Genomic DNA, 13,830 nt, shown 5'->3' with positions numbered 1-13,830 from the left:
GCACCCAATCCAAAACGGCCGATCCCCTGGTGGGCTTATGGACAAGCTGCTCCAAAAAGCCATCCCGTAAGCATTCTACAAACTCCCTCTCCTGAGATCCAGTAGCTTCCTGACTTCCCCAATCCACTTTCATATTAAAATCCCCCATACTTATCTTGACATTTTCCTTCTGACACGCTTTTTCTATTTCCAGCTGTAACTTGTAGTCCACATCCTAGCTGCTGTTTGGAGGCCTGTATATATCTGCTATTAGTGTTGTTTTACCCTTGCCGTTTCTTAACTCGACCCATAAGGATTCTACCTCTTCTGATCCTATATCCCTTCTTTCTAGTGATTTGATATCATTGCTTACCATCAGGGCCACGCCACCCCCTTTACCCACCTTCCTATCTTTCCTATACACTGTGTATCCTTGGATATTCAGCTCCCAATCACATCCATCATTTAGCCATGACTCGGTGATGGCCACAATGTCATATCTTTTAACCTGTAGCTGTACAACAAGGTCATCCACTTTATTTCTAATGCTGCGTGCATTTAAGTACAGTACATTTAGATCAGTATCTGTTGCCGATTTTGCTATATTTCTATTGCACAGCAAATTATCCTGTCTATTCACCTGCCTGTCCTTCTTGCTATCTTTGCTGCACAGTATCTTTGACTTATTTCTATTTTCCTCTTCCTCGACCCTAATACCCTGGTTTCCTTCCCCCCGCCAACTTAGTTCAAACCCTCCCTAACAGCTATATTAAACAATTCCGCCAGGATATTAGTACCCTTTGAGTTCAGGTGTAGCCCATCTTTTTTGTATAAGTCATACCTCCCCCAAAATAGATCCCAATGATCCAAGAATTTGCCTTTTGTGCCTTCATCCAGGCCACTTAAATAAAATTACAAAATTACTGTTGATCTCTTTTGCGTATCTTCACTCTATCCAACCGGACAAAGACCCGTTTATAACGAAGAGATTGAAGACTTGACCTGGAACATCAGTAATGTCTTTCCTCCCACAGAATTTGCATGAATCACAGCTCCTCCAGCAATTTGTTTTTGCTGCATTTGTAACAATTGTTTCCTGCTTTTCACCTTCATTAATGAGTTACCTCCAACATTCTGCAAGGCCTTTGCTGCTGCATATCAAATAACTTCTGGAACTCCAGGTTTAGTACATTCACCCCACAGTACATAGTACTACTTCATTACGACTTAACATTTGTTAAACATAATGTTCCTTTCAGAAATTGATATTGATTTTGCCTGATTACTATGAATGTTTCTAATTTCCTTGCTGTAATTTCTTTATTGATGGTTTATAATTTTTTTGGAGAAATGTTAATCTAACTGCCCTGTAGTTTTCTGCTTAATATATTCCTCCTTTTTATAATAAAATGGTTACATATATTTAATTCTAAATACAGTTGCAAGAAAAAGTTTGTGAACCCTTTGCAATTACATGGCTTTCTGCATTAATTACTCATACAATGTGGTCTGATCTTCATTTAAGTCACAATAATAGACAAACACAATCTGCCTAAGCTAATAACACACAAACAATTGTGCTTCTTGTCAATGCTGAGTACACCATTTAAACAATTACAGTCTAAGTTCAAAAAAGTATGTGAACCTCTGGGGTAATGCCTTCTACAAAAGTTCTTTGAGTCAGGTGTTCCAGTCAATAAGATGAGATTGGTGCTGTGGGTTGTAGAGGTGCCCTGGCATATAAAAAAGATACGCAGAGTCAGGTTACTGACAGAGCCTGCTCTTCTCAAGAAAGATCTGTTTATGTGTGTCATGCCTCGGTCAAAACAACTTTCAGGGGACCTTAGAAGAAGAATTGTAGAGATGCATGAAGCTGGAAAAGGCTACAAAAGCTTTTCTAAAGACCTGAGTGTTCATCAGTCCACAGTAAGAGAAGTTGTCTACAAATGGAGGAAGCTCAGTACGTTGCTGCTCTCCCTAGAAGTAGGCGCCCTGCGAAGATCACACCAAGAGCACAATGTTCAATGCTGAGGTAGGTGAAAAAGAACCCAAGGGTAACAGCAAAAGACCTGCAGAAATCTCTAGAACTTGCTAAAGTCTCGGTTCATGTGTCCACTATAAGAAAAACACTGAACAAGAATGGTGTTCATGGAAGGACACCACGGAAGAAACCACTGCTCTCCAAAAAAAACATTGCTGCACACCTCAAGTTTGCAAAAGACTACCTGGATGTTCTACAACACTTCTGCGACAATATTCTGTGGACAGACGAGACAAAAGTTGAACTTTTTGCCAGAAGTGTACAGTGCTATGTTTGGAGGAAAAAGGGCACTGCACACTAACTCCAAAAGCTCATCCCAACTGTGAAGCAAGGTGGAAGGAGGATCAGGATTTGGGGCTGCTTTGCTTCTTCAAGGTTTGGACAGCTTGCTATCATTGGAATAATGAATTAAAAATTGTATCAAGACACTTTACATGAGAATGTCAGGGTAGCAGTTCATGAAGCTTAATAGAAGTTGGATAATGCAACAAGAGAATGATCTGAAAGATGAGTAAATCAACGACAGAGTGGTTTAAAAAGAAGAAAATTTGTGGTTTGGAATGGCCAAGTCAGTGTCCAGAGCATAACCCAATTGAGATGCTGTGGCATGACCTGAAAAGAGCTGCTTATGCAAGGTATTCCAGAAATATTGATGAACTGAAACAATTTTGTATGGAGTAATGGTCTAAAGTTCCTCCTTGCCATTGTGCAAATCTGATCAGCGGCTACAGAAAATGTTTGGTGGAAGTTATTACTGCTAAAGGAGGTTCTACCGGTTATTAAATACAAGGGTTCACATACTTTTCCCGCCTGGACTGTGAACGATTAAACATTATGTCCAATAATGACAATTGTGTGCTATTAGTTTAGGCAGATTGTGTTTATCTATTATTGTGACTTAGATGAAGATTAGGCCACCTTTTATGAGTGATTATGCAGAAAAACAGGTAATTGCAAAGGGTTCACAAACTTTTTCTTTCAACTGTAACTGAACCATTTTGCAAATCTTGGAAGTTTCGGAAAAGTAAAACCATTGCTTCTGCTATCTTGGAAATATTGATATTTTGATAACACAAAAAATGTTGCTATTGAAACTCTTTAAGTAAATCCAGATGGATGACACACACTGGCTCTGATACAGAAGATCTGAAGCAGCACCTTATCATTAGCAGCGTGGTAACAACATTGAATCCAATTATTTCAGATAATTAGTTTTCCCCTTTTGTTCCTTCCAGCATTCTCACCTGTGCCATTTAATCTCTTCTACATTTAAACCTATCACAGAATCTCTTCTACATTTAAACCGACCGTAGATATTTTCTTTCATTCATGCTTTCTTTCCCCCCCCACCCCCATTTCTTTGCATCCTAAAACTTGTTTTACTCTATTTTTTCTCATTCTGATGAGAGGCCAGTGACATGAAATATTAACTTGACTGCTTTTCCCATTGATCTCTGCCATCCAGGATTTTTCTCCATTTTCTGTTATCATTGCAAGATCTTGACCTTGTTATTGCGGGCCACTTCCAGTGCGCCAGCTTCTTCCATATTACAAGTGCTTTTCAGAGTCAATCACAGACTGCACTAACATTGCATTGTCTTCTCGTTCTTACTTGCCTGACATCTTGCTGAATGAAAAGGAATCATACTTTTTTCATTGCCCCAGCTGATCTAGTAACTCAGGCAGGCTATTTTGCATTTAGCTGCCAGTTTCTTGGTACTCACGATTTAAGTTTCTAGCAGTGCATCACAGCCACAGTTCTTCCAACTAGGAAGCAAATACTGAGCAAATGTATTCACATTTAATTGTAAACAAGAATTCTCTGGATCTTATTTGCGTAAGATTAGTCCCAATGCTTGTAATTTCTATTTAGTTTATTTACTGAGTTATTTCCTCTGCAATTATTATGATTAATTGTACTTTCAGTTTATTACTTGTTCTAGTTACCTGCTTAAAACTGCAAGCAAGTTTAGTAACTTTCAACCCGCCTATTTAGAGATATAGCACCACTGTAATTTACCACAATTAGTTTAGTGTTTCCTATAAGGAATAATGATTTCTTAGCCTCATTTCACATCAAGGGAAAGTGTTTGCCACCTATTCAATGTGAGCAAATTTGAAATATATAGCAACAAATGCTTTTATATTTAGAATTTAATGATGTGACTTAAGGGATCACTGTTGGCTGTTTTCTTTAAAAGTCTATACACTTCTGTCTCAAGTCTGATTTTTTTTGTAATTTATAATGCAGTAGCTAAAAGCTAAATCCACACTGCATGTTACTTTCTTTAAATAATTTTGATTTGTACTACAAAGTTGTAAATACCATTTTATATCAGCCATTATACAATGCACATTAATGATGCCCACTTTTACTAATAAACTCACAGCAAATAGGTATTATTTTATGTGCATTCTACAGAATCTTGTGTTTTATTGAAAGAAATTGGAAATTCAATTAAATTTTAGTCAAATTAGTAGTTATATTCCCATGAAATGAACACCTGCTTTTATACATGCATAGTTCTACATTGTTAAATGTCAAAAGTTTCATTCCTGTGTTTTGATATAGGAACAAGCGATAGACCGTGAACAGGAGCGAGATGTGTTTCAGCAAGAGATAGTGAAATTGGAGCAGCAACTGAAAACTCCCCAAAGGCTCCAATCCAACAATGACCAAAGAAGTAGAGAGGTAACTTAAATAGTTAATATGTTTTCCTAGAGATCAGTAGGAATCTTTTGTGTTGCAGCTGCATTTATCAACATCTTATCCTCTTTTCTCCACTGCTACAAAAAACCATCTATCTACCTTCAGTTAAAGATAAGAAATTTAGATACTGAGCTTCTAACCAATGCTTGGTTTTTGTTTAGATTATTACATTTGTATTACTCTAAATGGAATAATGGGCCTCTCGTATTCTTGATGACATTTTTGTCCATCTGCATTAATCCCATTTGCCTACATTAGGCCCAATGTTCCCTCTAACTTGTAATGACCAGTGAGCACAAGTATCTTGTGCTGTGCAATTTTTTTGCTCAGTGACAACAACATGCGCACACTGAATTTTTAAGTGGAAGTAAACCTGAAGCTATTCTAAGGATAATAAACTACCAAGTCCGGTTTATTGTTCGTTGTTTAAAAGAATTAAAATAACTGTCAATAAGAACTCTGATCTCCTCTGGGTCTGATTGTTTTTACTGTCATTCATCTGCACTCTCACAACATGTGTAGTAGGCCTATAGCGGGTAATAAAGGATTTTCTCGCCAGAGCTTTTGCACACCATCCATCTGTGATTTGCTTGCTAAAATTACACTTTTAAAAAGTCAAGTTTCCAAATATCACTCCACTTCTTCCCACTTGCAAATTCTCCAGCAACTTTTGCATCATGGCAATACACACAGGTAACACCAGTTTCTATATTGTATATAAATATTTCTCATAGCTGCACATTCCTGACCTCATGAGCTTCCGGTGCAGTGTAGTTTCAACTGTTTCATTGAGCCATTCTACTTTCAAGGAATTAGCAGTTCTTTTGCGGTTCACGCCCTTTGCTTCTTTGGAACTCAACATAATGTCTTCAATAAAAACATTATAAATCAGCCAGTTCTAAAATCTGCAGACAGATCATCAAAAACACCGCGTTGTCAACACGGTCTGCATCAGAAACTGGAAAAGGAAATGTGATCATGAAATACACAAAACATGCCAATGACATAGAGAGTGACAATATTTTAAACGCAGTTTAAATTCTTCTGTGCGCTAGTAGTACAAGATGTGCGTGTACACCTTAGAGGGAACGTTGATGCGTGTACACCTTAGAGGGAACATTGATTAGGCCCATATTCATCTATGTCTTTCTTATTCAAGTACGTATCAAAATATTTCTCAGATGTAGTGATTATATCAGATTCTACTACCTCCTTAGAATTCCAGTTATCAAAATAAATTCCTCTCAAATACCTTTTAAAACTCCTTCTCACTTTAAACCAATGCCCTTTGCTCCAGGGAAAATAGGTGCATCCCATTCAACCTCTCCTCATAAATCAAGCCCTCCCATCCTGAGAAATCTCCTCTGCCATTTTCTCCAGCGCAGCCGCATCCTTCCTCTATTATGGAGATCAGAGTGCATGTAATTCTTCACGTGCAGTGTAGGCAATGTTTTGTAAATTTGTAACATAACTCCCAACTTTCATATTCTGTGCCTTAATCTACGAAAGCAAGTCTGTTAGGCCCACATCCCTTTGTTCATCAACATTTCCTATTACTTCCCCTGCTTGATTTTCTAAAATGCATCATTTCACACTTACCTGGATGAAGTTCACCGGCCAAGGCTCCACCCAGTTTTCCATCTGATCTAATATCCTGTTGTGGCCCGAGACAAGTTTCTTCACTATCTAGAACTCCACCAATTATTATTCACCTGCAAACTTAGTAATCATTCGTCCAATGTTCACATCCAAGTTGTTAATATATATCACAAACAGCAAGAGTTTCAGCCCCAATTCCTGAAATCAATGAAACATCCTTCCAGGAACCTTCTGCTTCATATCACCAAGCCAGTTTTGGGATCCAGTTAGCCAGTTCAACCTGTTTTCCATGTGCCTTAAAGTTAAAAATGTATAGCTTCTAAATCATTTTAGTTACTTTAGTTCAATAACATGTTTTTAAAAAGTCATGCAAATAGATGAATATTTCTACCCAGTTCCCACGTTTTAACTTGTAACTTATTTCTTAGCTAACAGTCCATTTCCAGCCATGTACTTCTGTCTCCTCATACTGCTGAAGTCATGATGTTGTGTTGTAAATGCAAGAATAAATAGTGACCATAACTGAACTGTGTGCCAGTGGTGAAATTCAATGCAGTGAAGCTTTTAGAATTTTGAAATTCTGCAGTTTAAGATGATTCAACTGCCTAATAATGCAGATGTTATAAGTGTTTGGCACCACCATTTTAAAAAATTGTTATTGAGATACAACACAGCACAGTCCCTTCCGGCCCGTTGAGCGGCACCAGCCAGAAACCCATGATTTAATCCGAGCTTAATCACGGGACAATTTACCATGACCCATTAACCTACCAACCGGTACATTGGGAACAAAGACTGGCACACCTGGAGGAAACCCAAGTGGTCACGGGGAGAATGTACGAGCTTCTTACTGGGCAGTGTTGGGAATTGAACCTGGTTTACTAGGTCTGTAAAGCATTGTGCTAACCACTAAACTACTGTGCTGCCTACATGCTTATTCAGAGATTTGCACAATTTTTGAGGCAATTTTGGAGTATATGCACAATAGGTAGCTAGGGGCATGAGATAATGTAATTTATGATTATAAGTCAGAAATCATATTTTTCACGGAATTCTGGCCCAAATATCAGATTACTGGAGTACTATTTAAAGTGATTTATTTGTGTGTTCTTCAGCATCCATATTTTAATAATAATTATTCTGAACTTGGTGTTTTTTTAAATTTTAATTAATTCAAACTTATAAAATAAGAAAAGCTAACAAGTATTATGCTCTTGGTAGATGGACCATTTGACTGATCAGTTAAAAGACAAGACTGACCGATGTAGTGAACTTCTGCTTGCCAAAGAGCAGCTTCAGAGAGATGTGCAAGAACGGAATGAAGAAATCGATAAATTGGAAAACAGAGTCAGGGAACTGGAGCAAGCATTGATCAGTACCACTTACCCCTTACAAAAGGTACTACTATTTTTGATTTTTAAGCTAAGTTCAAAGGAATGTGTGAACATCGCTCAGGTAGTATCCTTGCGAGTCTAAACTTGCAGGTTTTATGTGCTCTAATTTCATCTTTCTTTGGGGGTCAGTTTACTGTATACCTGACTCATGCTGAGAGAGGCTTCAATATTATACATTGTCACATTTCAAACTCTTGAAGATATGCTACCCATAGTACAACTTCTGATGATGTTTGCCACCAGTTATTATTATTATTATTATTATAATAGGCATCCATTAGTCTCATGAGACCATGGATTTGCGCCTTAGAAGGTTTCCAGGGGGCAGGCCTGGGCAAGGTTGTATGGAAGACCGGCAGTTGCCCATGCTGCAAGTCTCCCCTCTCCACGCCACCAATGTTGTCCAAGGGAAGGGCACTAGGGCCAATACAGCTTGGCACCGGTGTCGTCGCAGAGCAATGAGTGGTTAAGTGCCTTGCTCAAGGACACAACATGCTGCCTCAGCTGAGGCTCAAACTAGCGACCTTCAGATCACGAGACCAATGCCTTAGCCACTTGGTCATGCGCCAACACCTGTTGTTATTATTATGAAGAACTATATTGACCAAAGAAGAATAGAACAGAAAAATCAAAATGCTGAAATATGAATTGCTCTGCACCAATGTCATAGATAATCAGGTCATGAGTTGATTACAGATGGACTTATTAGGTGTGACAAATTCTTATTAACTTTTTAATAGTTTTGATTGTTGCAACATAAGTAATCGTTTTAGAGCCCATCAGAAAGGGTATAAATCCAAAGTGACTATTTTAGAAATAGATACCATTGTGATCAAATCTGAAGTACAATATCCACTGGTCTAATGATTTCAAAGCACTTATTGGTCTATTGGAGGCAGTACAGAAAAAGCCCGTACAGTTGGCTGGTGCTTAAGGAGTAACTTGCATGGAGAGGTTTGCAAGGCAAGATTGAGAAGAGATGTAATCAATTGTTTGCTACATTAGAAGATATGAACAAACTAGAACAAAGAAAAAATTTAATGCCCTGTACAGAATGTATTTGCATATCATATTTACCAACAAATTATGTTCATAATTTTCTAGCTATGCAACAACAACGTGGTATGTTTATGACTAAGTTCTGAGATTCAAGAAAGTAGGCTGTACAAGTGAGTTATTTTGAATGGGCGACTTAGGTGACAAAATCTTTTCTTGCAGGAAAATGTTATGGTATCTATATTGCTCCATGCAGATATGACTGTAATGTGTTATTGTAAGCAAATATATTCTAATTTATTATTGCCATTAAAAAGGTTGAAGAAAGAAAACCACTGGTTACCTTAGAAGTCAAAGGGGATAGTACACTTCAAACACAGCTGCAAGCAGAACGTGATGCTCTAGAAAGAAAGGAGAAAGAGGTAAGGCTGGTCTTTGTAATAATGATAGTCATTAGAAAAAACCCTCTGATTTACTAGTTTCGCTCAAGGTCGCAATCTGCTGCCCAGGTTGCAGCAATGTGGAATGATTTAACACGGCATTCTGGTCATGGGCAATTAGGAAGTGACAATAATACTGAGCAATGTCCACATCCCAAAAAAGTAACTTAAAACATGACCGAGTCGCTCATTTTGTGAGACTCTGACATCAGAATCAAGTTTATTATCACCGGCATGTGACGTGAAATTCGTTAATTTAGCAGCAGCAGTTCAATGCAATACATAATCTAACAGAGAGAAAAAAAATAAATAAATAAAATTTATAATAATAATAAATAAACAAGTAAATCAATTACGTGTATTGAATAGATTTTAAAAAGTGCAAAAACAGAAATACTGTATATTTTTTAAAAAAGTGAGGTAGTGTCCAAAGATTCAATGTCCATTCAGGAATCGGATGGCAGAGGGGAAGAAGCTGTTCCTGAACCACTGAGTGTGTGCCTTCAGGCTTCTGTATCTCCTACCTGATGGTAACAGTGAGAAAAAGGCATGTCCTGAGTGCCTTAATAATGGAGGCTTCCTTTCTGAGACGCCGCTCCCTAAAGATGTCCTGGGTACTTTGTAGGCTAGTACCCAAGATGCAGCTGACTAGATTTACAACCTTCTGCAGCTTCTTTCAATCCTGTGCAGTAGCCACCACCCCCCCCCCACCCCGCCACCCGTACCAGACAATAATGCACCTGTCAGAAAGTTCTCCAGGGTACATCTATAGCAGTTTTTGAGTGTATTTGTTGACATGCCAAATCTCTCCAAACTCCTAATAAAGTACAGCCGCTGTCTTGCCTTCTTTACAACTACATCAATATGTTGGGACCAGGTTAGATCCTCAGAGATCTTGACACCCAGGAACTTAAGTATTTAAGCTATGCCTAGCCACACAGTCATGGATATATAAAGAGTAGAGCAGTAGGCTAAGCACACACCCCTTGAGGAGGATATGTTATCTCCAATCCGCATAGATTGTGGTCTTCCATTTAGGAAGTCGAGGATCCAATTGCAGAAGGAGGTACAGAGAATCAGTTTCTGCTACATCTCAATCAGAATTGTGGGAATGATGGTGTTAAATGCTGAGCTATAGTCAATGAACAGCATCCTGACATAGGTGTTTGTGTTGTCCATGTGGCCTAAAGCCGTGTGGACAGCCATCGAGATTGTGTCTGCCATTAACCTATTGTGGCAATAGGCAAATTGCAATGAGTCCAGGTCCTTGCTGAGGCAGGAGTTCAGTCTAGTCATGACCAACCTCAAAGTATTTCATCACTGTCAATGTGAGTGCTATCGGGTGATAGTCATTAAGGCAGCCCACATTATTCTTCTTAGGCACTAGTATAATTGTTGCCTTTTCGAAGCAAGTGGGAACTAACACTCATAGCAGTCAGAGGTTGAAAATATCCTTGAGTACTCCTGCTAATTAGTTGGCACAGGTTTTCAGAGCTTACAAGGTATTCCATCGGGACCTTCTGCCTTGCGAGGATTCACTCTCTTTAAAGACAGTCTAACATCGGCCTCTGAGACAGAAATCACAGGGTCATCAGATGCAGCAGGGATCTTCACAGCTGTAGTTGTGTTCTCCCTTTAAAAGTGTGCATAGAAGGTGTTGAATTCATCTGGTAGTGAAGCATTCATGCTATTGGGTTTCACTTTGTAGGAAGTAATGTCTTGCAGACCCTGCCAGAGTTGCCCTGCATCTGATGTCGCCTCCAACCTCATTGGAAATTGACTCTTTGCCCTTGAAATAGCCCTCCGCAAATCATACCTGGTTTTCTGGTACTGGCCTGAGTTGTCAGACCTGAATGCCACAGATCTAGCCTTCAGCAAACGATGAATCTCCTGGTTCATCCACAGCTTTTGGTGGGCACACACTCATCCACACAGGTTTTAATGAAGTCAATAACAACAGCAGCGTACTCATCCAGGTTCGAAGATGAATCCCTGAACGCAGTCCAGTCCACCAATTCAAAGCAGTCCTGTAGGCGCTCCTGTGCTTCCCTTGTCCAAACTTTTTGGGTCCTCACTGTTGGTGCTGCAGTCTTCAGTCTCTGCTGACACTCAGGGAGTAGAAGTACAGCCAGCTGATCAGACTTCCTGAAGTGAGGGTGTGGAATAGTACGGTAGGCATTCTTGATAGTGGTGTAGCAGTGGTCCAGTGTGTTGTTTCCTCTGGTATTGCAAGTGCAATTCATCAGCATGTGGACTTTGCAACGAGAGGTGCAAACACGTTGGACCTTGTTTACACAAACATCCCCAATGTGTACCAGCTGAGCCCCGCCCCCACCTCGGTTACTCAGACCACATCTCTGTTATGCTAATCCCAGTATACTGACCGCTGGTCAGTTGCTCCAGACCAGTTCAGAAGCAGGTGAAAACCTGGCCAGCAGGAGCCATCTCTGCTCCTCATGACTGCTTTGAGCACACTGACTGGCACACATTCAGAGAGGCTGCAACCGCTGGCGACTCTACCAACTTAGAGGAGTACACGGCATCGGTGACTAGCTACATCAGCAAGTGCATCGATGACGTCACTGTGGCCAAGGCCATCACTACACGTGCTAACCAGAAACCATGGATGACTGCAGAGGTGCATGTGCTGCTGAGGACCCGTGACTCTGCCTTCAGAGCAGGCAACAAGGCAGCCCTAACAACAGCGAGGGCCAAACTGTCCCAGGCCATCAGAGAGGTAAAACGTGCACACGCCCAGTGAATCCACAGCCACTTCCAGGACAGCAGCGACACGCAGCACATGTGGAAGGGAATTCAGGGCATCTCCAATTACAAGACAACACCACCTGCCTGTGCTGGTGATGCCTCCCTCCCGGATGTGTTGAACAACTTCTGCGCACGTTTTGAGGCAGAAAATGACGTGGCTGCAAGGAAGACCACCCCTCCTCCAAACGACCAGGTGCTGTGTCTTACCGTGGCCGATGTGAGGAAAACTGTGCAGGGTCAACCCACGGAAGGCTGCTGGACCAGACAATATTCCTGGCAGAGTGCTCAGAGGATGTGCAGACCAGCTGGCAGATGTTCTCACTGACATCTTCAACATCTCCCTGAGAAGCGCCGTTGTTCCTACGTGCTTCAAGGCCGCCACCATTGTCCCCGTGCCGAAGAAGTCTTCAGTGTCCTGCCTCAATGATTACCGTCCCGTTGCACTCCCATCCATCATCATGAAGTGTTTCAAGAAGCTCGTCATGAGGCACATCAAGACCCTGCTGCCCCCCTCACTGGAAACCCTGCAGTTCGTGTACCGTCCCAACCGTTCAACAGACAACGCCATTGCCATCACCCTCCACCTGGCCCTAACCCACCTGGACAAAAAAGACATGTACATTCGAATGCTATTCATAGACTTCAGTTCAGCATTTAACACAATCATTCCTCAGAAACTGATTGGAAAGCTGAGCCTACTGGGCCTGAACACCTCCCTCTGCAACTGGATTCTAGACTTCCTGACTGGGAGACCTCAGTCAGTCCAGATTGGAAGCAGCATCTCCAACACCATCACACTGAGCGTGGGGTCCCCCAGGGTTGTGTGCTCAGTCCACTGCTGTTCACTCTGCTGACCCACAACTGTGCTGCAACACACAGCTCGAACCACACCATCAAGTTTGCCGATGACACGACCGTGGTGGGTCTCATCAGCAAGAACGATGAGTCAACATACAGAGAGGAGGTGCAGTGGCTAATGGACTGGTGCAGAGCCAACAACCTGTCTCTGAATGTGAACAAAACAAAATAGGTGGTTGATGACTTCAGGAGGACACGGAACGACCACTCTCCGCTGAACATCGACAACTCCTCTGTAGAAATCGATTAGAACACCAAAGAGCACCAGGTGTTCACCTGGTGGAGAATCTCACCTGGTCCCTCAACACCAGCTCCATAGCAAAGAAAGCCCAGCTGTGTCTCTACTTTCTGCGAAGGCTGAGAAAAGTCCATCTCCCACCTGCATCCTCACCACATTCTACAGAGGTTGTACTGAGAGCATCCTGAGCAGCTGCATCACTGCCTGGTTCGGAAATTGCACCATCTCTGATCACAAGACCCTGCAGCGGATAGTGAGGTCAGCTGAGAAGATCATTGGGATCTCTCTTCCCACCAGTACAGACATTTACACCACACACTGCATCCATAAAGCCAACAGCATTGTGAAGGATCCCACGCACCCCTCATACAAACTCTCTCCCTCTTGCTATCTGGCAAAAGGTACCGAAGCATTTGGGCTCTCACAACCAGACTCTGCAACAGTTTCTTCCCCCAAGCCATGAGACTCCTCAATACCCAGAGCCTGGACTGACACCAACCTACTGCCCTCTACTGTGCCTATTGTCTTGTTTATTATTTATTGTAATGCCTGCACTGTTTTGTGCACCTTGTGTAGTCCTGTGTAGGTTTGTAGTCTAGCTTTTCTGTTGTTTTACATAGTCTAGTGTAGCCTTGTGTTGTTTCACATAGTCTAGTGTAGTTTTGTGTTGTTCCATGTAGCACCATGGTCCTGGAGAAACGTTGTTTCATTTTTACTGTGATTGTACCAGCAGTTAATGGTCGAAATGACAATAAAAAGCGCCTTGACTTGATCTATTGATGATAGTTGCTTGGTGATTTTCTTCAGAC

The 13,830-nt window shown here is 41.1% G+C and overlaps 1 protein-coding gene across 5 annotated transcripts in view; it reads left to right on the top strand.

Annotated features, from left to right (window-relative positions):
* Positions 1 to 13,830, top strand: part of akap9 (A kinase (PRKA) anchor protein 9) — a 206,815-nt gene that overhangs the window by 136,265 nt on the left and 56,720 nt on the right. For all 5 annotated transcript variants that reach the window (XM_072253717.1, XM_072253716.1, XM_072253715.1 and 2 more), the window contains 3 exons: positions 4,593 to 4,712; positions 7,551 to 7,727; positions 9,037 to 9,141. In XM_072253717.1, the coding sequence (XP_072109818.1) occupies positions 4,593 to 4,712; positions 7,551 to 7,727; positions 9,037 to 9,141 (402 nt within the window). The remainder of the gene's footprint in view (positions 1 to 4,592; positions 4,713 to 7,550; positions 7,728 to 9,036; positions 9,142 to 13,830) is intronic.

Source organism: Mobula birostris, chromosome 3, assembly GCF_030028105.1.
Source record: "Mobula birostris isolate sMobBir1 chromosome 3, sMobBir1.hap1, whole genome shotgun sequence".
NCBI lineage: Eukaryota > Metazoa > Chordata > Chondrichthyes > Myliobatiformes > Myliobatidae > Mobula > Mobula birostris.
The sequence above is the reverse complement of the archived record's forward strand: the minus strand, read 5'-3'. Positions and strand labels throughout refer to the sequence as shown.